General features: G+C 46.9%; 1 protein-coding gene across 16 annotated transcripts in view; it reads right to left on the reverse strand.

Moving 5' to 3' along the window:
* The window catches only part of Ppp2r5c (protein phosphatase 2 regulatory subunit B'gamma), a 129547-nt gene that overhangs the window by 31457 nt on the left and 73644 nt on the right, over positions 1–24446 (reverse strand). For all 16 annotated transcript variants that reach the window (XM_063240826.1, XM_063240825.1, XM_063240827.1 and 13 more), the window contains 2 exons: positions 12621–12820; positions 805–915 (listed from right to left, as the gene is read on the reverse strand). In XM_063240826.1, the coding sequence (XP_063096896.1) occupies positions 805–915; positions 12621–12689 (180 nt within the window). In that variant the 5' untranslated portion in view covers positions 12690–12820. The remainder of the gene's footprint in view (positions 1–804; positions 916–12620; positions 12821–24446) is intronic.

The following is a 24446-nucleotide window of genomic DNA, read 5'->3' on the forward strand; positions in this document are numbered from 1 at the left end:
TCACCCTACAGTTCAGTGCTGAATTATGTGGCCTACCTTAATCATGACTACCTTAATTATGACAAGTAACAGTAGTTACTTGATGTGGTAAGGCCCACAGACCATCCCGTAAGCAGCACCAAGCAATGTCCCCCAGGGCCTGTGTCACCCACACCCCACCCGCTGCTCAGAGTCCACAGAGCTCAGCTGCCTCCACCAGGCCAAGAGCAGCGCTGGGCAGCCCCTCAGCCGGAGTGTCCGCCTCTCATGTCACCTGGTGACCACTCGGGCCGACACTGCGACCCCAGGGACATGTGGCTCCCTGTCCCTGGCTGCTGCACTGTCTGGTTCTGGCCCTGTTCCCCACCTCTCTTTGCCTTCTTCGGGGTGACTCAGTCCTCCGCTACTTGCACATCCTGCATTGCTCTGCTCATGCTACGCCAATGCCTCCTAAGGAGTCAGCCGTGTGCCTCACAGAGAGGCGAGCACAGGAAGCGCTGCGTTACCTCCTCTAGGCCTGGCTCCAGGGCATCATCCACATGATGATCCCAACAATCCCACGTGGCTAAGTGTGCATAAAACCCCAACACAGAAGCATACACGCGCACACACACATGCACATATACACATGCACACGTACACACTTTGTTTCGCTCAAACACTCTTCTTATGTATCTGAGTTTGCCAGTTCTGTGCTACTCCAAGTTAGGGGTCACTGGGCAGCGGCTGAAAGCAGAGCCAGGGCCATGACCCTGGCCCCTGGAGCCCCCGGGACCTTGTACTGGGCCCGCCCTCCTGTTCAGGTCTGCCCTCTGGGACCAGTACCTGCAGATGAGGCCAGGCTGCTTCTAAAGTTGGTTCATCTTCCTCAGGGTCAAATTCTGCTCCCGTTGGGTTGGAGGAAGGTGGCAATGTTCGAAACATATTAACTGCAAACTAAAACCCACAGATTCTATGATCATAACCAGAACATTTAAAAAAATTTATCAAGAGCATTTAAAAAAGTACTGAGTGATTCTAGTGATGGCACTTCCAACACAGGGACTTGTCTTTATTCTCAAAATCCAGAAGCAGTGGGGGTCCACAGAGGGAGCTGAGGTCCAGACTGTAGCAGGAAGCAGACCACCCAGGGCAGGTGGCCACCAGTCTGACCACTTGAAGTCACACAGTGAAGTCCTTTCAGTGCTTGACTGTCAAGCTTTCAAAGCCAATGACACCACCAATGCTAACAGGGTCCCCCCAGCTCCACACGGGCCTACACAGTGCAGCACAGCACTGCACACTGCACACTGCCCCGCCAGCCACAGCTGCGCGCTGCACATCCCCGGCAGGGAGTGTGGAGAGAAGCATCAGCACTGGTTTTCAGCTCTCTGGTCTGCCATTTGTTTGCAAATCTATATTCTGGAAAACAGAGGCACAGACTGGCCATCATAGCTAGACCACGAGATACAAAAACCAAAATGCAAGGTATGAACGAAAATTCAGTGAAGATTTAAACTAAAAAATTTTATTACAGTAAAAGACAACATTGCTATTAATCCCCTTCAAAATCCTCCTCCTCCCTTCTAACTCCTTGCCATTGTTCTGGCCACTTTCTGAAGCAGTTCTGAAAGACCTGGTTCATGAGTGTCTTCAGTGGCATTGTCACAGCTGCCTTGACGTTCTGAATTGATTCAGATTGTTTCTCTTTCATGGTCGTTTTGACTTTGGGGAAGAGCCGGAAGTTGCAGTGCCAGGTCCAGGGATGAGGTGGATGAGGACCCACCATGATATTTTGACAGCGCTGCCTTTCTGTTGAATGGCATCCAGCAGCATATTCACTGCATTTCTGATCACACCATGCAAAGACACCCATGGCTGTGGAATTGCTTCAAACAGTGGTGGGAATGGTAGGATAAGTGAGTATGAAGAGAGGGGAGGACTCTGAAGGTGATTAATAGCGATGTCTTTTGCCGTAATGAATTTTTAAAGTCTAAACACCCACCACATTTTTGATCACACTGTGTGCAAAGTGGACAGCAGCAGCCTCTTCACCAACTCCAAACTACTACTGACTGATGGGTAGGGAGGCCCCCCCCGCAGCCTGTGAAGCCCTAGGAGTCGCACCGCCGTCCTGATGATGGGCACCACAAGTAACAGCTGTGGAGGGCTGCCATTCACAACACGGCCTCACGGGGCAACTTGCAAACTCACAGCCAGGTACACGTAACCAGCCTCACTGCTGCCTTCCTCACTAGGGCAGGGAGCTCTAATCTGCTTTCCCGGCACCAGGATCTAGATGGCATCATGGGGAAAGGAAAGCCAGTGCCTGGTGCTTATGTCCTAGGTCCTCAGATGCCTACTGAGGGCAACAGAGTCTCCAGGAAGAGTACGCACTGGTCACCTTATTAACTGAGACACCCAGTAATTACCCGTGGGTTGTGAGAAGCACTGGATTCCACCTCTAGCTCTTGGTTGTAATGTAATTACAGTCCTAATTGCAAGCTCTTCTGTGATGTTGCACATTTTCTCTGGAACATTCATCACACATGTAGCTGGATGGCTGGGTGATTCTCCCTGAGTGTCTACCTGCCCCGCCCCAGCCCCCAACAGAACGAGCACTAGGAGCAAGCATGGGCCCTCTCCATGCCACACCGTCACTTTTGGCATGGCCAGAGCGCAGTCACATGATACAGTTTCCCTCCAAACAGATGCCAAGACATGACATTTAAGAAAAAGATTACACTTAAAATTCTTATTTTGAGTAGCTTGTTACTTTACAATCTACTCAAATACAGGTGGAGTACCCTATCTGGAATGCTAGTGCTTCCCTAAGCACCAGCTGAGGCACAAAGCTACAATTATAACTTATGCAAGTAGTTTTGATCACTAATTTTATAACCACTGCTGGATCACCTGTGTGGATGCAACTGAGTGTTCACTGAGCAACTACTATGGAATAAATGAAGCAGAGACTGATGCTTGCAGATGAGATGCCGTCACAGGTTTACCCTGCAGCCTAGCAGCACAGCAGAGATGTGTAAGATCAGGGCTTTGCAGCCCATGTGTTTGGTGAGGACCAGTGGTCTCTGTGGGTGGGGCAGATGAGGGGAGTCCCATGCTTGCCCCTGCAGTTTCCAGGCTGAAGGGCCCTGGTGAGGGCCAGCAGGAAGTGTTTGGGCTTTGTAAGGTTGAACCCAAAGGGGAGAGAGCTGTACTCGAGGGACTCCAGGGATGCGCAAAGGTCACCTGCAGTCAGCAGAGTCCCAGATGGCAATCTTGTGTGAGGACGTCACCAGAGGAGGGGAAAGGGCCGGTGAGAACCCAGAAGAACTGGTCCTCTGTATCTGTGCGTTCTTCAGAGTCAGCCTAGGCCCCAAAGCATTGGGAAAATAGTCTGTCTGTCCTAAACACACAGATTCTCCTTGTCATCATTCCCTAACATCGGGGTGGAACAGCCAATCATGCAGCATGGACACTGTGGTGTGTGTAAGTAAGCAAGAGATGGCAACGCAGATGGGAAGAGACCCTCAGATGTGCACAACCAAGAGGGGTCCTGGAACCAGCTCCCCGGAGGCACTGAGGGAAGTGCCTGTTCCCACCAACCACACCGGGAAACTCATAATTCCTGAGGCGCTGGAGTCATTATCAGAAAGGTCTTGTTTCATTAGTGAACAATTTAGCAGTGGAATTCATATGGGTTTGGCCCTGCCTAACAATCTTAAAAAGCATGAACCAAAGGTATCAAACTATTTCTAAGTAATTTAATTTCATCCCCAAACAAATCTCAAGAACATTAAATACATATCAGCATTTAAGGCAAAATCCACAATGCCAGGCATCTAGTTAAAAATTACCAGACAAACAAAGAAGTAGGAAAATACGCTTTATAATATCAGGAAAAACCAAGCAATTGAATTTAGCTGGAAATGACACAGATACTATTAGGATTAGCAGACAAGGATATAAAAACAGGATTCTATGTGTTCTGAAAGCTTGGTGTAGACATAGAAGTTATAAAAAAGAAAAATCAAACTACAACAGATGACAACTATGATATGTGAGATGAAAAACTTGCCAGATGAAATTAGCACTAGATGAGAAAAGATCTGTGAACTTGAAGACATCAGAAGGAGAGGGATAAGGAAGGAGAGAGGCAGGAGACAGAGAGGGAGGAAGAGGGAGGGACAGAGACAGGACAGGACAGGGAGAGGAGGAGGGGGAGGGAGAGACAGACAGAGACACAGAGAAAAGAAAGTGAGCAAGTCAGCAAGGACCAGCAGTGGGCTATGGGACAACTCCAAAAAGCCTGAAGCACACAGTGTGTCACTGAAAGGATACAGGGGACGGAGAGTCGCTTTTGAAACGAGAATGGCTGCTTTTCCAAACCTGATGAAAACTACAAACAAGAGAAATGAAGGGAACCATTCCAGGACACACCGTAAGCAAATGGCTTTCCAAGAGCCGAGCAGGAAAGACGGGAGGCTTGTGGAAGGAGACTGGTATGTCTTGAAGTATATTTCAGAGGCAGTTTCTCCGTGGAACATCTTTTTCTTACCACCTTCTAAGCTTCTTGTTATAGGCTGGTGGTAGTAGCAGTAAAATGGGTGATATCAAAGAGAACTGCCTGCAAGCATTTATTTCCAACCCAAATGCAGCCTAACCTTGTGTTTGCTCTACAGACTCTTCTCTTCCAGATGACTACGTATATACCTGCAAAGCAGGCCTCCTTGTGATTTCTGGCAGCGGGATGGTAGCACGCTACCACTCCTCTGTGGACACTGCATATGAACACACAAAATCAATCCTCAGTCAGAGCCTGTGTACAGCAGTGAAGGAACACAAGATCAGGTGCTGAAAACCAGATTAGAACACCACCCTGGGCCAGGACCTAGGCTAGAGCAAGTTAGCAAAGTGTGCTGCACTGCAAAGCATCACTGGTGTCCTCAAGGCCAACATCACAGGCCTCGTGTGAAACTGAACGCTTCCAAAGACAGATGAGACTGAGGTTCTTGGAAGAGTCAAAACCTGCCTTGTCTGCCACTTGAGAAAGAACATTTTAATATGCTGTATAGTAAAATAATACCTTTTTCTTAAAAAAAAAAATCTTGAAAGCATCCAGGAAGGAAAAATACAATCAGTCCAGGAAAGCAAAGCAAAGAGTGACAGCCGACTCCTCATTAGAAACAGTGGGCATCGGAGGGAGAAAGACGTTTTCAGTGTGCCGGCTCCCAGAGTTCCCCGTCAGCAGACCTGCACCCCAGCAAGTACTAGCAGTTCTGGGCCGCTGCTGATGCCAGACAGGGATCCGGAGCGTGCAGTGGAGGAAGAACACGCCGAACAGTAACTATCTGGGTCAATACAGGAGCTCTGCACACATAAGTGGGCAAGCTTTTAAACACAGAATCACTCAAAATAAAAATAATAAGGAGTTGTGGCATTTATAACATGACAGTAGCAGAAAAGGCAGGAGAGCAGAACCAGAATACTGCTGTAACGCAGTGGGTTTTTTATGAGTCCACCTTTCCAGTGGATGGCACGCACGACATCAAATGACATCACTTGAAGTAAACTATAATGAAGATGCATAAACAAAATCAAATGATAAAGAATTACACCCAAAAAAGTCAAGAAAGGAGTTACAGTGCAATCCTAAAATGCTTAGAACTGATTCAAAACAAAGAGGCAGAGGAAAGGGAAACAAAGCACAGATGGGACAAAGAAGAAATCAGCATCGTGGGAGAGTCTTACGTCTCAAATGTGATGCTGGGGACTGAACCCGGGGCCTTGAAAATGCCGAGCAGATGCTTTATCACTGAGCTACATCTTAGCCCAGGTGGTAGATTCTAGCCCAAGTATATCAATAACCACTTTAAAAGTGCCCAATCAGAAGGCAGAAATTCTCTAATTGAATAAAAAAGTGAGATCCAGCTACGTATTACCTACAACACGCCTATGATAAGTACACAGACACACATGAGGAGCAGAGCAGGGGAAAGCCCACAGCACTGGCATTAGTTAGAAGTGGCTGACAAACAGATTACAGGCAATGAGGTGACTTGAGATGGACAAAGCCATCTTACAGGACAGAATCAGTCCACAAGGATGCATACTACTAGGCACAAAATGACGTTAATCTGAACCGACAGGACTGGGAGGAAAAAGGACACAAACCATGACAAATGGAAAATGAGCTGAAGACCCTATCTACAGCAGCACCAAATATGAAACACTACCATATGGGTTTAAGAGCTGTGTGAAGCGTGTATAGGCCAAAGTACAAAACAAAGACCAACAACGCGGAGACACATTGCGCTCTGGGGCTGACAGCCTCCGGCCATGTAGTGCCCAGCTCTCCAACTCTGCATACTTAATTTCCTACCAATCAAAGTCCCTGAAGGATATTTGATTAGATAATGACAGGTGGATTTTAAAGTGTGAAGTGGAAAAGAAAAGTAACTAGAATAGCCAAAATGCTTTTGAAAAAAGAACAAAATTGGAGGGTTAATACAACCTGATCTCAAACTTTATCTTACAGAGACAGTAATGAAGACACATGGCACTGGCAAAGAGTCCTTGGACTAATGGGAAGAATGTAGCACAGTCCAGAAAGTGCCTCGCTGGCGAGGCCAGCTGTGCAAGGGGGTTCAATGCAGATGGCTCAGTCTCTTCAATGGACACCTGCATGCCACAACAGGGGCCTGAGTCACAATGGGTCACAAACACCTCGTGTGATCAGAACATAGTGAACGTGTCCAGCGGTGCTGCGGTGACCGCCTCGGCTCGGCGTCCTGAGCCAATCTGAAATGTTCCCCTTTCAGGGCCCTTTGACCCTGGGGAGGAGTCCGCAGCTGCAGCGCCCCCTCCAGGGAGCAAGGGGGCTGATGACACACAGTGATATTTCTTCCTGTCTGTCTTCCTGTTGGATGGGGCTTAGCAGCAGCATTCGCTGCATCTTTGCAGCAAATAAAGACACTCAGGAAAGAGCACTTTCAGAAAGTGACAAGAACAAAGGGATACATGTGTTTGGAGCGACAGGGAATATTCTGAAGGAGATTAATGGCAACGTGTGTTTTGCTGTAATCATTTTTAAAAATTGAAACAATCGCTGTATATTTTGTTTAAACCATGCCTGTGTTTACCAGGTTAAATAAAAAGCTGTGTCCAAAACCTGTACAGCAATATTTACAACAAGTTTACTGTCAGAAACTGGTGGATGGATAGGCAAACTGGGGTGCTTCCATACCATGAGGCAGGACTTGTAATGACAGAGACGACGCTCCTGACACGGGTGCAGGTGCCTCCTCTGAGAGAGCCTAGACCCCACAGGCCACACAGTGCATGAACCCATTGTGTGGCATTCTGCGACAGACAGATTGACAGGTGCAGGAAATAGATTAGACAGTACTGGAGGTCACGGGACAGGGAAGGGGCTAACACACACGGCAGCAGAACATACCTTAGGGTTGGAGGTGGTTACATGGCTATACGGGTTTATTAAGCACAGGTCAATGAAAAGAGCAAAATCTACAAGTTAAAAAGCCATGAAAGGATATTCTCGAGGCCAGAAATTCCCAAAACTTCTCCGTTAACAATGCACACAATGTCTTGGTAATCTCACTGCTCCAAGACCAGAAGGAACACCTGACAACACTGGAGCTAACAAGACCCAGTGTTACTGAGACACAGGTGACACCCTGTGCATGGCGCATGTTTGAGATGTGGCACTGACACGAGACACGCATACACCTGCGAAACCACCACATGATCAGACAATGAATTCACTCATCATCCCCAAGCTTCCTTTTGTAAAAATAGGGATTAAAGCCAGGGTCTCACACGTGATGCTAAGCGAGCACTCTGTCACTGAGCTACCTTGGCATCCCTTGCTAATTTTTAGGCAAGGCTTCACTAAGTTTCCCAGGCTGGCCTCAAACTTGTGATCCTCTTGCCTCAGCCTCCTGAGTAGCTAGGATGCCCACTGTGCATGGCCCTAAAAGCTTCTTAAAAGCCTTTTGAACAAAGTAACACATATGAATTGACTGATGGGAAGTGGAGATGGGTTGAATTGGGGAAGAATGAAGAAAGGAAAAAGATTAACTTGTTCTTTCTGTGTTTTTATATTTATGTCATTTGTTACAAAATGAGCATGTATTTATAATTTAAAAAATGTCAAAAAGAAATCTCAAGAAGTCCTAAGAACAAATCTTAGAAATCACTGATATTTAGAGTAGAAAAATATTCTCTGGATTTCAAAAATTATTTTATTGTTTGATCTGCTTTTAGTTTGTCATTGATACTCTTTTCCTTAACCCAAGTTATTTACAACTTTGGCCAAACAAAAACAACTAAGCCAAAAGGTGAACACATAATTTAGAACACTTAAAATAAATCTATAAACTATGTGAAGCCTTATTAGTACTATACTATCCTTTTTAATTCCAAATGTTTTTTACTGTCTCATTTCCAAACTATCATAACTGTTATAACAAGTAATATTGGACTGACAGAGGAGGAAGATGCCCAACACCAATTCTTAAGTTAGGACAAGACAGTCACTGGGGACCACCAGCACACCCTCGGGAGATGCCGATGCCCATGTACGATGGAAGTCCATGGCCAGCCATCTACAGAGCCAGGACCCCACATGGACAAACCCATATTCCCTGCCCAACAAGAGACACACAGCATCATCGGCACATAGACAACCTGCTTCAAGCGGGTTCTTGCTTTTTTGAGAAAGAAAAACGTACGTGATAGTAATTAAAAATGTTAAAACCACATAAATATATACAGTTCAATGGCAACTGTACACGACTGTACTACCTAAGGCAGCTACTCCTCACGGTTTGTGTCCTCTCCCTTCAGAGTTGCTGTTTATTACCACTGCTGCTGGGGGTGCCGGGACCCAGCACAGGGCTCACATATGCTAGGCAAACACTCTACCATGAGCTGCTCCAGCCCTGGACTCACTTTCATGATGTATTTATGAAACGGAGTCAGTAAGTCAGTTCCTGGTAAATCATGCTGCAGAGCTGTGGCTGTGTAACTGTGCTAGGTACAGGACTTCCTGACTTGCTTATTTCTCTCCATATTTGATTTTACTTTTGTAAACGTATTTTTATGCTATAAACACAAAGTCACACTTTAGATCACAGCCCTGTCCTTGGCCCCGTTAAGCCCACCAAACCCGGCCTTCGCCACTCTCCTTTTAGCTCGCTGTCCCCCAGTGAGCACCCCGGCCTTGGACTCGCCCAGGAGGTGGCGGCGGGCTGGCGGGGCTGAGGCTGCACTGCAGCACCCGGGCCCTGCTGCTGGAGCCCCCAAGTGTGTGACGGTGTTTCCTGGGCGATCGCACGCAGAGCTGCTGGTGCTCCATCAGGGACCTACCACAGTCAGCTGTGAACTGTACAGACGAGTGGGCGCAGCTTTGCTTTCATTACCTTGAATCTCTTAAGTACACTGTTACTTGGCTTTGAGATCAGTGTTTTGACTACTAGAAAAATAGTCTGTCCCTTAGAAACAGATTAACTAGATAATTCAATTGTAAAAAGCAGATGGTGGTTATATTTAAAATCTGACTGAGATGAGGAGACACTGGTGCTGACGTAATTCCTGGCCCAGAACCTCGAGGCCGAGAGGCCCCCATCTCCTCAGCTTCTGTGCTTTCTCAGCTGTGCCTCCCTGAAGCTAAGCTCTTGATCTGGAAAGGAAAGGAGGCACACGAGGTGACCCAGAGCAGGGCCAACGTCTATGGCCCACAAAAACACACAGCACAAGGGAAAAGCTGTCCCATCACTGGTTGTCAGGAAAATGCAAATCAAAACCACAAAGAGAGCACTTCACACCTACAAGGACAGCTCAAACCAGAAAGAGGTTAGAGCTGGAACCTCTCGATTCCGCTGATAGAAACAGAAAATGGTGTGTGCAGCGCTTAAAAAAGACCTGGGTGTGTTTTGAATGGTCACACACACGGAGTTAACCGTGATGCTCATGGGAAATGACAACATGTTAACACAAGAGCCTGCATGTGAGCATTCACAGCAGCACCATCCCCACAGCCCAACACGGGAGCACTCACAGCACCACGTTCCCCACAGCCCAAGTCCGGAGTAACCCAAGGGTCCACCAACAAGTGAGTAAAGGTGGATGATCAGTAAGAATGGCCACTACCCCGGTAACAGAGTCACTTGGCAAAAACAGAAACTCCATGGATCCCGAGTATCCTGAGCAGGCGATCTGTGGAGACAGGAAGTGGACCAGCGGCCACTCAGGCAGCAGCGCCTGGTAGGGCACCACCTCCCCGGGGTAAAAATGTTCTAAACCTGGAGGCGATGCTGCTGTACACTTACATTCACACCGAAACCCACTGAACCACACATTGTAAGTGGGTGGGGCTGAAGCCGTGGGAACAATGTCTCAGTAAATTAGTTAAAAACACACAGCTGTCCAGTCTTGGAGTACATTTACAAGTGGCAGTTAGGTGACAACATATCTAGAGCTTTGGATTCTTCAAAGCAAGTGGACATTAATAAAGCAAAGCAGATGACAAGCGGATGCTTGTCAGTGTCTGGTCCATGAGAGCTGCGTGGGCACCACTGCAGGGGAGGGGAACACAGCTGAGGGCAGGAGGGTCAGGTCAACAAGGGGACAGTTCTAATAGGGGGGAGAGGGCTGGGGAAGAAAACACCCCGAGAGCATGCAGTCTCTGAATGGTCCTGGTGGTGCACCCTGGGGTGGTGCAGAACACCCCGGGGACGGATCTGGCAGCCAGGAGTGTGCTTGATCAGGGGCTCCGACTGGACCCAGCCCAGGCCACGGGGTGTCTCCTTCTTCCCACATGCTTCCCTCTGTGGGTCAGCAGTGTGAATTAGACTGCTGGCTGCTAAGACTCCTTAACAACAGAGGGATCCTGCCAGGTGTGGCGGTGGATGCTTGTAATTCTAGCACTTGGGAGGCTGAGGCAGGACTGCTGTGAGTTCAAGGCCAGTCTGGACTACATAGTGAGACCTTGTCTCAAAACAAAACAAAAAACAGAAAATGGAGAGATTTTCTATTCTTGTAATTCACATATTTATAAATTTATCATGTATCAAGAAATTAAAAAGGAAATACATAATAGAGAAGCATTTTTAAATCAATAGGGGAAATGGAATATTCAATGTACTAAGGAGAAGGAAGTGATTTTTCAATAATTTAAAAGAAAATAAAGTTATGCTCCTAACTTATACCATAAGAAAGTCCCAAAAGGATTAAGAACACAGTTACGGGTGTCACTAGAAAGAAATACTGAGACTTTCCTTTATAAATCTGGGGTAAGAGGTTGTTACGGTTGATACATTGTGTTAACTTGAGAAGTTTAGAAATGTAACTAAGATACTCAGCAGGGAGCCAGGATCCTTACTTTGTAAATATCCTGGGCTTGTCCAAGAGGAGCACCCAGAGGTGGTGTGAGTGCTACCTGCCCTGGGGTGGGGGTGGAGGTGGGGTTCCCTGCTTACACTATAAGGGAGAAGTCCCAGTAATGAGAGAAAAGTAACCAAGACAGGGGTGCCCTTAGAGAGCTGAAATTAAGAAAAAAGAGCCTCCCCCTTCCTTAATGTACATGAAAAGGTTTTAGGGATCTGCTCAGAGCTCTGGCCAGGTCTTCAGAGTGAGACCAGAGTCCCACAAGGCCCTCATGCTGGCTACATGGAGCTATGGTGGTGTGAGGACTATCAGAGCTCAAAACAATCAAGTTCATCACAACTTCTCAAACCAAAGGCTGAATGCAAAAAAGAAATTGTTGTCATCCTTTTTCCCACAGCAAACGAGCTAAAGTAAGTTTCTGTCAACATATCTAGTCAGTTCTGAAATACACAACTTTGGGAAAGAAATCAGTAACTTACAAGAGTTCAGTAAATCAGAATAAAGATCTGTAACAATGTACTGGCAGTGATAACTCCCTAACAATCGGAGGAACTAATTTCAAAGGCAGATAGCAGCCCCCGACAGGACAGGACACGGCAGTTTAGTGTCCTGAGACTGTGGAGAGCAGACGTGAACTGCTCCAGGGGTACAGCCCCAGGAACACGATGGGATGAACTAAGACACAAGGGCCTGGGACTGTGCTGCTGCAGAGGCTCCGAGGACTGAGACCTGGGCCAGGGAAAATGCATCGTAAGACTTTCTTGGCCAACTGGGAGGCAGCACCCTGAGCCCGCACCGGCAGATGGACGCCTTCTCAGCTGATCGGCACGACTTGTTCTCAAGGCTGCTCCGTCCCATCAGTGTTTCAACTATGCCCCATCACCAGAATTTCCTTGCATGTGAATCACGCACTGACTTCTATCTGCATAAGGGCTGGTATACTGATACACATGTTTACCAAAAACTCAGAATTTAATGAGAATAAAATAATAAATATTACAAATAAAAATTCTAACAAATATCCTGTAAGGTGCTTTTTTGCATGAAGTTCTTATTATCTGTCCCCTAGGAGGCAACGGGGTCCCTGCATCGTTAGAACTGCAACCCAGGATGCGTTGGGAAAACACTTCTTACCACTGGGGTCCGCCTGTTCCCGGGAAAGGTTTCCTGGTGGCGCAGTGCCGGCCTCAGGGCTCTTGGCCCGTCCCACCGCGGCCCAGGGCGGGGTGTCCCGTGAAGCTGCACACACTTACCATGTGGACTACTTCGGGGTAGATGGGCTCCGTGATCACATTGCGGTTGTGGGTGATGTACTCCACCATCTCACTGAGAGCAGCTCGCTTCACTTCCTTCCACTTGAGGTCACTCAGTGGGTCAGAAACAAAGTCGAAGAGGACACAACACTGACGTAACTTCTGGGTAAAAAGCTTCTCTTGATCCGCAGGAGGAACATCTGGAAGGCAGAAAGCAAAGCGCGATGATTGCCAAAATGCTTAACCAAAGGCATCACGGAGCACTTAGGTGTGTGTTTCTGGGTATTTATTGTGCAGTACCTGGACTAAACCCACAGAGCCCTGAGCCACATCCTCAGCCTTTGTTAACTTTTTAAACTTCTGAGACAGGGTCTTCCTACGTTGCCTAGGTTGGCCTTGACCTCATCACCCTCCTCCCTGTCTCCCAGTGTGGGGATTACAGGTGTGGGCCACCACCACTGTCTTTATTCCGAATTAACAAGTGTTTAAGAAAAAAGGGATGGTAGGGGTGAATGAGGTCAAACATTCCTTAAATGGAAAGAAAAAAAAAATACCCAGTCACTGCTCACATTACAGGGTTGATAGAGTAAAGAGTGTTTTTTCACTCTATTAAACCACATCAAGAATACTGTTCAAAATAAACTCCTTCTCAACACATTCATTCAACAAACACTTCCCGAGCACCAGTGATCACGTGCTAGGCACGGTGCCGGGGCAAACAGTAAGCACCGTGAACCAACAATACTGCTGGGGTCTGGGGTAAGGGTGTGGGGAATCTCTGAGAGCTTTCAATGATATAAAACGGCCAGCGGTGGCTGGTATGTCACAGGCTTGCCACCACTGCTGTGGCCACCCTGACAGAGTGTGATTGATGGCTGAGGGTGTAGGACGGGGGGATGTGGGCCAGCTCAGAGGGCAGACCTGGCTCTAGACAGGCACAAGTTGTTGTCCACTCTGGCTTCCATCTGCAGATCACCAACACCCAAGACCTCCAGAAAGTGACAGCTCAGTGCTCGCTGGTCTGCAATCAGCACAGGTCACACGTGGTGACCGTGTTCACCATGGCAGCAACACAGAGCACTGGTGGTAACAGAAACTGTGGCTCAGGGAGCACTTACCTGGGCCAGCCAGCAGTAAGACAGCACAGGTCACTGTGGGGCCCGCCAAGCAAGACAGCTTGATTCAAACAAAATTCTGTATGACTGCCCAGGAGGCTGGAGAGTATGGGCAACCTCATATGAGCCCGATACATGTAACATGTCACACTGTAACACGTCAAAGATGTGCAAAATGTACTTTCAAATGATCAATAAATGATGTTAGAATATCATTCAAGGGCAAAAGAGCCATTCACACTGTAAGGTAGGGTATTGCATTTTAATGGAATAAAATGTACAGACAAATCGTCGATCTGGTTTCAGATTCCACACTGAAGATTCCTTTAAGAAACTGATTATTTATTAAGTTTTGATGCAATGTCAAAGCAAACATCCACAATTCTCTGGAAGAGCCATTTAAAATACTCCTCCCTTTTCCAACCACTTCTTTCTACACTTGCTAAAGTGACATGAGGCCAAAGGCTGAATGCAGAACTAGACAAGAGGACCAGCTATCTCCTTATACGACACTTTGTTAGCACAGAGCAGGTTTATGTTTTAAGTTTTTATTTTCTATTAGTATACGTTTGTACTATGTCATGATCACCTCCCCTGGGAGTCAGCATACGCACAGAACACATCACGGAGCTTGGCGTTTCCACACGGCATCACTTCAACAGCTAGGGGTCCTGCTTGGTTTTCTGAGCTCCCCATCGGGCGAGCTGAGAGGGCAGTGGCGTGTGGTGAGACCGGGCTCTGAACTCCTTAATTAACCCTGCAAACAGCAGGCACAGACACCGCTCCCTGGGCTGACCTGTGGTGTGGGGGACTGTGGTTTCCCTGCTGGCTACCCTGGATGCAGAGATAAGCAGCACACGGGGTGGGACACATGGCCTGCAGGACACTGAAGAGCCCATGGAAACCCAGTGCCCCTCGCTCCAACACCCATCCAGACAGCCGCCCTCTTCACGAAATGCATTCACCTTCTAAATTACCTCCTTGCGGCCCTGACCCTCTACCACGCAACTTTCTTCCTACTCCAGCTGCCGCGAGCGTCCTACAGGACTCTGGCCTGTAGCCTCAGCTTGTACCCGGAACCTGTCTCTGGCATTTTCATCACTCGGCACCCTAGATTGGAAGACCACAGGCTGGACCCACTCAGTGGGGCTGGGCAGGCTCCCAGACCTCCAAGGGCCTTTTACAGCATTTTCCACCTTTTAAACACAGCACAGTGACTAGTAAGAAGAAAGACTAAGTTGTTGTCAAAACAAATCTATGGTGGCTAAGAAGAAGGAATAAAAAATTTTTTTATTCAAAGTATTTCTAAAAGGCAAGTGAATCCCAACTCCATAGAAACTATGTTAATTCCTCCAAGGGTTTAGGCAGCTAAGGTCATTTTGGTTTATAGTGTCCAGATGGGTTTGTTATTCTAATCTCATGAACTCTATTGTTATTTTAAGAAATCTCACATTGCTATTTAAAATATTTTACTGTTTCTAAAAAAAAACAACAAAAATTGAGTACAAAAGTGAATAAACTCCCATCTTCAGACTTCATCAAATATTTCTGTATTTACAAAATGCAAATTGATCTAGATTCTTCTTGATCAGTGTATTTTTGCTTAGTTTTAGTTTTGTCTTCTTGATAGGGTTTTGCTATGCAGTACAGGCTGGCCTTGAACACGCAGGGACCCTCCTGCCTCAGTCTCGTGTGCTGGGATCACAGGCATGCACCACCACGCTTGATACTGAGCAATACAGTTTTAGAAATCTTATTTCCACTGTGCTAACAGGGAAATAACAAGGGGTGGAGGTGGCATGGATTCTAATTTCTCAACAGTATAAATGTTATCACAGATAATTCATATTTGCATAGACAATTCCAGTTGCCCTCAGTGTCCCCTGATTTACTGTGAACTCGAGCCAGTTCCTAGCTATTCCAAGGTAAGGCCTCGAGGACACCCAGGAGCAAAATGAACAGCCATACGTGTGCACAAACTACAGCGGGGAGAGGAGCAAAGAAAAAGATGTGAACCCAAGGCTCAGACACCGACAGGAAAAGAGGGGGTCAGAATGTACTGCTCTTTCAAAAGCATATTTCCCAAAGGAAAGCCTGTTACTTCTGAGGGCAGACAGCCATGCCCAACAGCAGCTCTATAAATGCCCCTGCTCCCAGTGGACAGGATGGGCGGGCCCAGCTCAGCAGGGTGAACTCTGAAGGCAGCTCAAGATCACCCAGTGGGCTACAGGAATAAACAGCAACTGTCTACTAATATACCTCATTTTCTCCAATGAGTAGGAAGTTAAGATGTACTAATGTATCACATACCAATTGGCACACAGTGGAGGTGTGTGCTGAGACCTCTACTGTAGTCAGCTACCACCAGGGGGTCTAGAAACTTCTTCTGTCTGACAGTAAAGAGTCCCAACAGGCCTTCAGAAATGGTCCTAAGTGACCACTAGTATCAGAGTTAAGGTCACAGACATGGCTAGCAATGTATGCCTCAGTTACAGAAGGGACTGACAATCTGACATACATTTTAACTGAGTCATAGAATACGATGTGAAAAGGCTGAATTTCTGTTATCGCCATGTGCCAGGAAGCTTCTTGTGGATTGTTTGTAGATCGGAAAATGATTTAAAAAGAAAAGCCGAGCTCCCTTCTACATGGCGAGTCTTAGTTAAAAGAAATGATTCAAAATATGATAAACTACCAGCTTCCAGCATGCAGTTGCAGGAAGATAGCAGAGCTGGGACTTCTGGACCCCCAGGGTGGCCTCTTTCAGGTAGACGAACACCAGCCCAGAGGGTGACAACTCCAAAGATACCTGACGAACAAGCTATGAGATGACACTGCTTCCTGACTTCCACACCACACGCAGAGCAGCAAACATGGCCTGATTTTAGACACAGAGAGCACAGTGCAAGACAAGGCTGGGCCCTGCCTCTGAGCAACTCTGTTACCTCCTCCCATGCACAGTGCTCCTATGGTCCCATGGCATCTGTGCAAGTTGTGAGCCCAAAGACCACAGTGATCTCTTGGGACACAGGGGTACACAAGGACTCCAGAGGGTGACAGCCAGGCACCAGCTAGGAGCCACCTGTCTTTCCCATGTGAGTTTTCGTACAGAAGGATTGGGAACAAAGTGGGATTCCGTTACTCACAATCTGGGAGTAAATCTGGCAATCTTCACCACTAGGCACTGAATTTCACTTACCTCTAGTTTCCTCCCTAAGCAAAAAAGCTTTGCAAAACTCCTGTGTGTGTGTTGTGCTGGGGGCTGAACCCAGGGTTTTCCACATGCAGTTAAGTGCTCCACACTGAGCCACATCCCCAGTTTCACTTTGAGATACAGTCTTGCTAAATTGCCTAATTGCCTACATCCCTTCAACTTGTGGTCCTCCTGCCTCGTCACTCAAAGAGCTGGGATTACAGGAATGTACCACTAGAGTTGGCCATTATTTTGTTTTCCAGAGGAAACTCAGGCATCATTTTATGTATTTATATACATACCTATATTTTTAATGGTACCAGGAATCAAACTCAGGACCTTGCATTTGCCAGGCAGCATCTGCACCACTGAGCCATATCCCCAGCTCCTCAGGCATCTTTTTAAAAGATCCATGTCCCCCACTGCTCCAGATCCCTTCTCCCCCAGGCCCTCCTGCACCAGCACCAACACCTGAATTCCTTATTTCTGACACCCAAATAGCTGATTTGAATTCCTTCAGCTTGCTCCCCTCCTGTGTGGGCTGTTCATGGCCCTCTGTTTATCCATCCAGACTTGTAAGAGTGGAAGCTTTTGTGATGCTGAGTCTTCCAACTCACAGACATGGAGTATTTCTTCAATTAACTATCCTTGAAAATCTCTCCAAAAGTCAGGTAAAAATATGTTAAACACAGAGATTCCACCTCACCCCAGAAAGAATGGCTATTATCAAGAAATCAAGCAATAACAAATGCTGGAGGGGTTGTGGGGAAAAAGGAACCATTCTCCACTGTGGGTGGGGTGAAGACTGGTGCAACCCTGAAATCAGGGTGGAGATTCCTCAAAGAACTAGGATTAGAGGTCCCATTCAACCCAGCTATTCCCTTTCTGGGTACCATCCCAAAAGAATTGAAAACATTATACCACAGCTATATATGTGCACCCATGTGTATAGCAGCATAGTTTGTAATAGCCAGATCTTGGAAAAAACCTAAACGCCCATCAACTGAGGAATGGATAACAAGATACGGTATTTTTATACAATGAAGTACTACTCAGCCATAAAGAAAGATAAACTGGAGACTTTTATAGGTAAATGGATGCAACTTGAGACCATATTCATTAAGTGAAATAAAAAATCAGACACATGCTGGGGATTTAGCTCAGTGTCATAAGCATCTGCTGGCAAACATGAGGTTGTGAGTTCAATACCTGGTACCAAAAAAAAAAAAAAAAAAAAAAAGACCAGGCATGCAACACTGTATTGTCTCATTAGTGTGAGAAAAAGAAACTATCTATCTATCTATCTCTCTCTCTCTATATATATATATAAGTTGGGTAAGATAGTTATCCTACTGATTTCTCTGAGCTCACTGAAAAGTTTGTGCTAGTATTATTCAGACAAATATAGTTGTCTCATACTGAGTAGCTGATCCAAAGATAACAATACACAATATACTGTTGTTACCCCCTAGTTATTGTGTTTCGAAATTTTATTTTTCTCTTTAAAACACAAAAAAGTTTTGGAGTATTTGCCACGTTTTGATTCTACTGTAAATGGTATCTCCCAAAAGATTTAACTTTCAAACTATTGTTGTGATACAAGAAGAAGAAATATATATTTTGGGTGCTAATTTTATAACTGGTGGCCCTGCTTAACTCTTACAAACTCTGTTCCTGCACCTGCAAGGCAGCTGGTTTCACTTCTCTGCACGTCCCAAGTAGCTCTCTCTTGCCTGTCTGTGCTGGCTGGACCTCAGCAGCAATGCCAACAGGAAGGGAGGGAAGCCCTTTCGTCTCCCCGCCTCGGAGGGAGCTGCCCAGCTCTTCACGGGGCTCCACACTTGCCCTAAGAGGCTGTGGATAACAACACTTATATGATTCAGAAACAAAGCCATGGCTTCTGTGCCATCCTGGTAGCCACCTCCGTGGGCCTGGGCAAGTGGGCTCTAGGATGTGCAGCAGTGCAGAGGTTAGTACCAACCATGGCATCCCAGGGATATGCTGGGGACCTGCTGTTCTAAATCACAGCTTCCTGTGAAGCTCTCTTAATGATGACGGCCGACCTCTGTGAGGCCAGGAGGCAGGGCGGCAGGTGAGCTCACGCTGCATGGGCTCTATGGCCATGGAGCTAAGATGTCAGCCCTTTGACACACGGTCCTGGGACAACTGTTATTCCGGGCCCAGGAAACAGAAAAAGAAAAGAAGAAGCTGGATCACATGATACATGAAAACAAGCTTAGATCTGAAAGGCATAACTCTAATGCTTAAAAAAAACAAAACAAAAACACCTTTGGCAGAGAAAGAGCAGAGGACTGCTTTACACACAAGCTTAGGAGGCATTTAAAAGACTGACCAACAGGACTAAAACCAAACACCAAATACTTTAGCAAGATACCACCAAGAACAGAAAGCAGGCAGCAGGACAAGCTACTTGAATACTGATCCAGACTACAGAAGCATTTCTAATGCATCAGTAACCTGTATCCTTAGTGCGAAAGGGAGCACGCACCCTGACACTCTGACGCATCAGTCAGAGAATGTCAGAGACCAGCAGGGAGCAGGCACACGTTTCAACCAGGCTCTTCACGTGTAGTACACTCACCTGGCTAATCACACAGGACAGGATGGCCACTGTCATCAATAACCAAAGAAACGCAAATTAAAACCACAGACCCCGCCGGACACCCATGAGACTGGCACACATTCGGTGCTGCAAGGAGCCAGGGTGCAGCCATGGCTCATATACAGTGCCCAGAGGGCTTCAGGGCACTGAAGGCACATGTCCCATGGGACGGACCTGCATCGGGACCTCGTGACACCATGCATTCGTGTGGCACAGCACAGGTGGAAGCATGTCCACAGCAGCACGGTCCTAACAGCCCTGACCAGTAAAAGCACAAATGTCCAGTAGCACTAGATCAGATAAATCCACTGAGGCAAGTTAGTATTCCAAAAACCACAGGGGTGAATGAAGTACAGCTAGATACAATGTGTATAAATCTTACAAAGTAACAGTTGTGTGAGGAGGTAACCTAAAGGGGTTATTCAGTCTAACTTTATTTCGTGTATCTAAGACTGTCCTGGACATGTAGGGGTTCGGGGAGCCTAACCTGGGTAATGCTGCACTTCAGAGTATTTTCTTTATAATTATTCAATGTACTTTATATGCTTCTGGATGTGAGCTGTGCTTCAAATAAGTAAGTCTAGAGAATCAATGCATGTGGCAAAAAAACTTAAATCATACATGGAAGGACACACAGCCTTGTGGGTCTGTGGTGCCTGGTGGGAGGGGTGGGCCCAGGTGCTGCAGGCCGGGGCTCCCGGCGAACAGCGTCAGCGTGCTCAACACGCTTTAGACGACTACCTGCCAGAAAGTCCTGAACTGTCCTGTATCTGCTCGGGTCGGCATCCCATGTGCACATGGCATGATGATGCACGCCCTGGTGCCCCTCTGCACAGTGCCTTACAGGGGAGTCTCGGCGCCGGGAAAATTCTCCCAACCCAGATGCGGATCTGAGCGATCTCTATTTTTTCCTACTTATATAAAGATCTTCTCTCCTAAAGAAAAGATCTGCAATTATGACCTCATACACAAAATAAGCCTTGTGGCTTGGTGTGTGGGTGTGAGTCCTCAGGCATTGCCTGAAGGGACAGTGCAGAGTCTGGCTCAGGGAGCAGGCCGTGGCCTTGAGGACGCAACCCCTACATTTCAGAGCCAATTGAGAAACTGACCCAACGCAGACATGCCAGGCACTGTGCTGGCGCTGATGATAGGGATACATGAAAACGAAATACTTCATCTAAAAGAAAACAACTAATAACATGTGAGCCATGAGCAGTGCTGCAGGGCAGAGGCCTGGAAGGCACCACAGGGACAGGGCGGGGTGGGGAGGAGGTGGTCAGCTCTGCCCTCAGGAGACAGGGAAGAAGGGGTGGGAGACCCCCCTGGGAAGTCAGGGCGTGGTCTCAGTCACCAGGCCAAGCCCTGTTCCCTAGTGGGGGCCCACCTGGCAGGCTGCCGTCTGCAGTGGCAGGGACCTCTGAGCCCGTGAATCCAAGCTTCAGCACGCAAGAGCACAGTAAACAGCTGATGCTTATGAAGTGACTGACTCACTGCGCTGTGCCTTGACCCTTAACAAATACAGTCTCACCACCGAGCTAATCTCAAATTACTCTTAGCGTGATGAACCCGGAAATGTATTTACTTATTTGGTTTTTAAAGATAGGGACTTGATACGTAGTCTGGGTTGGTCTTGAACTCACAAGGTACCCCAGGCTGGCCTCAAACTCTCCATCATCCCATCTCAGTCTCCCCGACGCTGGGGTGTGCCACCATGCCCGGCACAGTCAGTCTTCCTTAATTTTAAGCACAAGTACGCTCGTTCATCCATTCTAACATAATATACACATCTTCTAAACAAATACCCCTACCATCAGGCTGCATCTTTTATCTTCTCGGTAATCCTTAAAACATGGTTTGACTTACACTTAGCCGTGGTGTGGATCTGACAAGCTAGTTTCCTTCTGCTGCACACCGTGCCTCTGCCCAGCTTCTGAGCCTCTGCCTTCGATCCTAGCAGGCCATCTGCACTATCTGATCTCAGGGGGCTGAAGTAACCACGAGGGACAGGAAGTAGCTAGAACTCTCAAGAATGCTGCTGCCACCCCACGTCCATCTACCCGCAGCTGTGGCAGGGGGTGTTCCCTGAGAAATGGTAAGGCCTTGAGCATCTCTGCTGTCACCGGACCCTGAAACTGTCTCTCCAGGCCTTGTGGATGGGATTCAGGCAAATGAAAGTGTGCCCGCGGAGCCGACTTGGGTACACACCTGGCAGAGAGGACTGTCTCACTACACTGCCACTCTTACTTGAAAGGGTGACAGAGATCTTACTTTAAATGGTGGACAGAGGCCACCTGGAGGGCAGCGCAAACCCCCTGCGCTGCTCCCCCATGAAGCGGAGCTGTTCCTGCTCCAGTGTCTGCGGGGCCTCCCTCTTGGCTTTCGGAGACTACTGCCTGCATCCTCATCTCATGACACTGCAGTGCAATCTAACAAAGCAGGTCACTGCATTTAAAAGGGCAGGGGCTGCAGCCAGCTCCCCCAGGAGCCTGCAATGGGTGGGGAAGGGCAAGGTGGCCTGTGAAGAAGCAAGGGCGGAGGAGATAAACGGAGCCAGGAGAGACTGGTTTCCTGGGAAAAGCTCTTTCCTTAGCGTATGTTTCAGAAAAAGACTTGAAGTCACATGAAATAAGTACCAGATTCCCACTAAGTATGAACATGGGAGTCACAGAATTATTCTAAGCCTTGGGTCTCTGTTTCTTTTTTTTGGTACCCGGAATTGAACTCAGGACTTGTGCTTGTCAGGCTAGTGTGGTGCTGCTGAGCTGTATCCCCAGCCGCTAAGCCTCAGGTTTCTGAGGCTCTAAAACCTCCTGTGTACTTAGGAACAGGACCCTACTTCCTGGCACAGGCCGACAGGAGGGGGATTCAGTAGACACCTACTTGAACTGAAAGCCTTGTTCACTTGCTGTAATACTTCTGCCTCAGCCTCCTGAGTGCTGGGACTATAGGGGTGTACCGCCATGACCCACCTGGCTTTTTCTTTTTACATTTTATTTAAGGAGAAACAAACAAACAAACAAACAAACAAACAGAAAAAGGGCACAAGTAATACAAAATTTAAAAAATAAACAGTAAGAAATCCCTAGTTAATAGATTACATATTCTCATTTTAGAAATAGTTGTTCAAGTTACAAAATTAAAGCATATAAAGTGGACTTTCAAACAGTGACACTGCAAACAGTTCTGCTCAATGATCCAACAAAACTCAGTAATATGGTTATGTATCTTATACACTTAAACATATATGCAGTTATAACCTTTAGAGCACTTTCTTTTCTTTTGTACAATGACAATTACACATTTTGGGTTTTATTACTCCCACAGTTCTTATTATTTTTTTTAAGAGAGTAAAACCAAATGCAACATATCAGAACAGAGTCAGTCAAATCAAAAGGATGGACATAATAGATAATGTAAAAACAAAATACAAGGTGATCAACAATGGTTACCATACTGCCACTTGCTATCTTAAGAATTGTCTATATCATCAGTTATAATAAAATTGAACAAAACAGTAAAGAATAAAACCAAAACATTGGAGACATTACAGGACTTTAAAAGAAGATAATAGTCAACCGGAATGGGCGTCATAATGAATCTTATTGTCTTCACGGTTTTGCCTATACTTTCGAATTTGGTACTATCAAGCTAAGCAGAATAGAGGAAAATCAGTCAAAACAAGATGGTGAGCGCTATACAGGGTTTCAAATTAAGTTAATACCACCTGGCTTTTTTTAAAACAGGAAAAGATTAGGACAAGTCAAACTCCTATGAACAAAGACATAAATCTAATACCGCATTATTTGTCCATGCTATACTACCTCCTTCATAATCCAGTTTAGCATGTGCTGCAGAGTACCAAGTTAGACACTATAATTAGTGCTAATCAGTACATGCTCAACACCTGTGGAGGCACCGTGTCACTGCATCTTCCACTCATTAAATATTGAGTAATATTGCTGCACCTGGTGGCCACAGCTCCAGCAAGATGAGCGCTCATTTATTTACAGAACAAGGACAGACACTTTCTCAAGCAAAGTAACAGCTTTTTACTACATTTGACTAATGAAGGCCTGCCAAAGCAAGACTGCAGAGCTTTCAACATGTTTACCAGCAGGTAACACTGTGTAAGGTTGTTAAGAGTATACCTTGAAAGTATATTCTGAAAACAGATGTGTATCTTTCCTATTTTTTTATTCTGTGTTGCCTGTTCTAATCTTCCTTTCTCGGTGCCTCACTGCAGACCAGGCATACATGGTTCCTTCTGCACCCAAACTTGTAATCCTAGCCTCCTTCTGCACACAGGAAGGCTGGACCAGGGGAGCAGGCAGGGCCTGCCAGGTCGGCCTCCAGGGCCTGTGTGGGATCTGCAGAACCTCCTTCAGGCTCCCACCCAGAGCTCGGCCTTGGCAGGGTGGTCTGGGAATCAGCGAGCAACACTGGCACCATGAAATCAGGGATGGGCATGTGGTGTGCCCCCTCTGGGGGACCTGAGTCAGAGAAACTGGCACTAGAATGCTCTGGCCCCTCCTGCAAGCACCCTCCCCACCCCTGGACACAAATAAGCCCTTGCTATGGCTGGGCTAAGGCCTGAGGGTGTCCCGAGGGCTGTGTGCATTGCAGATGAGTCCTCAGAGTGAGGAATAAGATGGTGGAGAAATCTGTCCGTCCACGTGGTATTTACACTGGGAGCCTGTGGAGGTATGAAGGATAAGATACTGTCATCAGGATGGGAACCCAAGCTTGAGGAGAGATGAGACACAGACATGCACACCACTGTCCCTGCCGTGTGATGGTCTGCAAGGCTGTGGCAGCAAAAAGACCACCACCGGAGCCCCAAAACTGGAGTGAAATAAATCACAAGTTCCTCAGCATCAAGTACTACAGTATTACAG

Source organism: Cavia porcellus, unplaced genomic scaffold (assembly GCF_034190915.1).
Source record: "Cavia porcellus strain 051 isolate PalLab524CR breed Dunkin Hartley unplaced genomic scaffold, mCavPor4.1 scaffold_31, whole genome shotgun sequence".
NCBI classification, from domain to species: domain Eukaryota; kingdom Metazoa; phylum Chordata; class Mammalia; order Rodentia; family Caviidae; genus Cavia; species Cavia porcellus.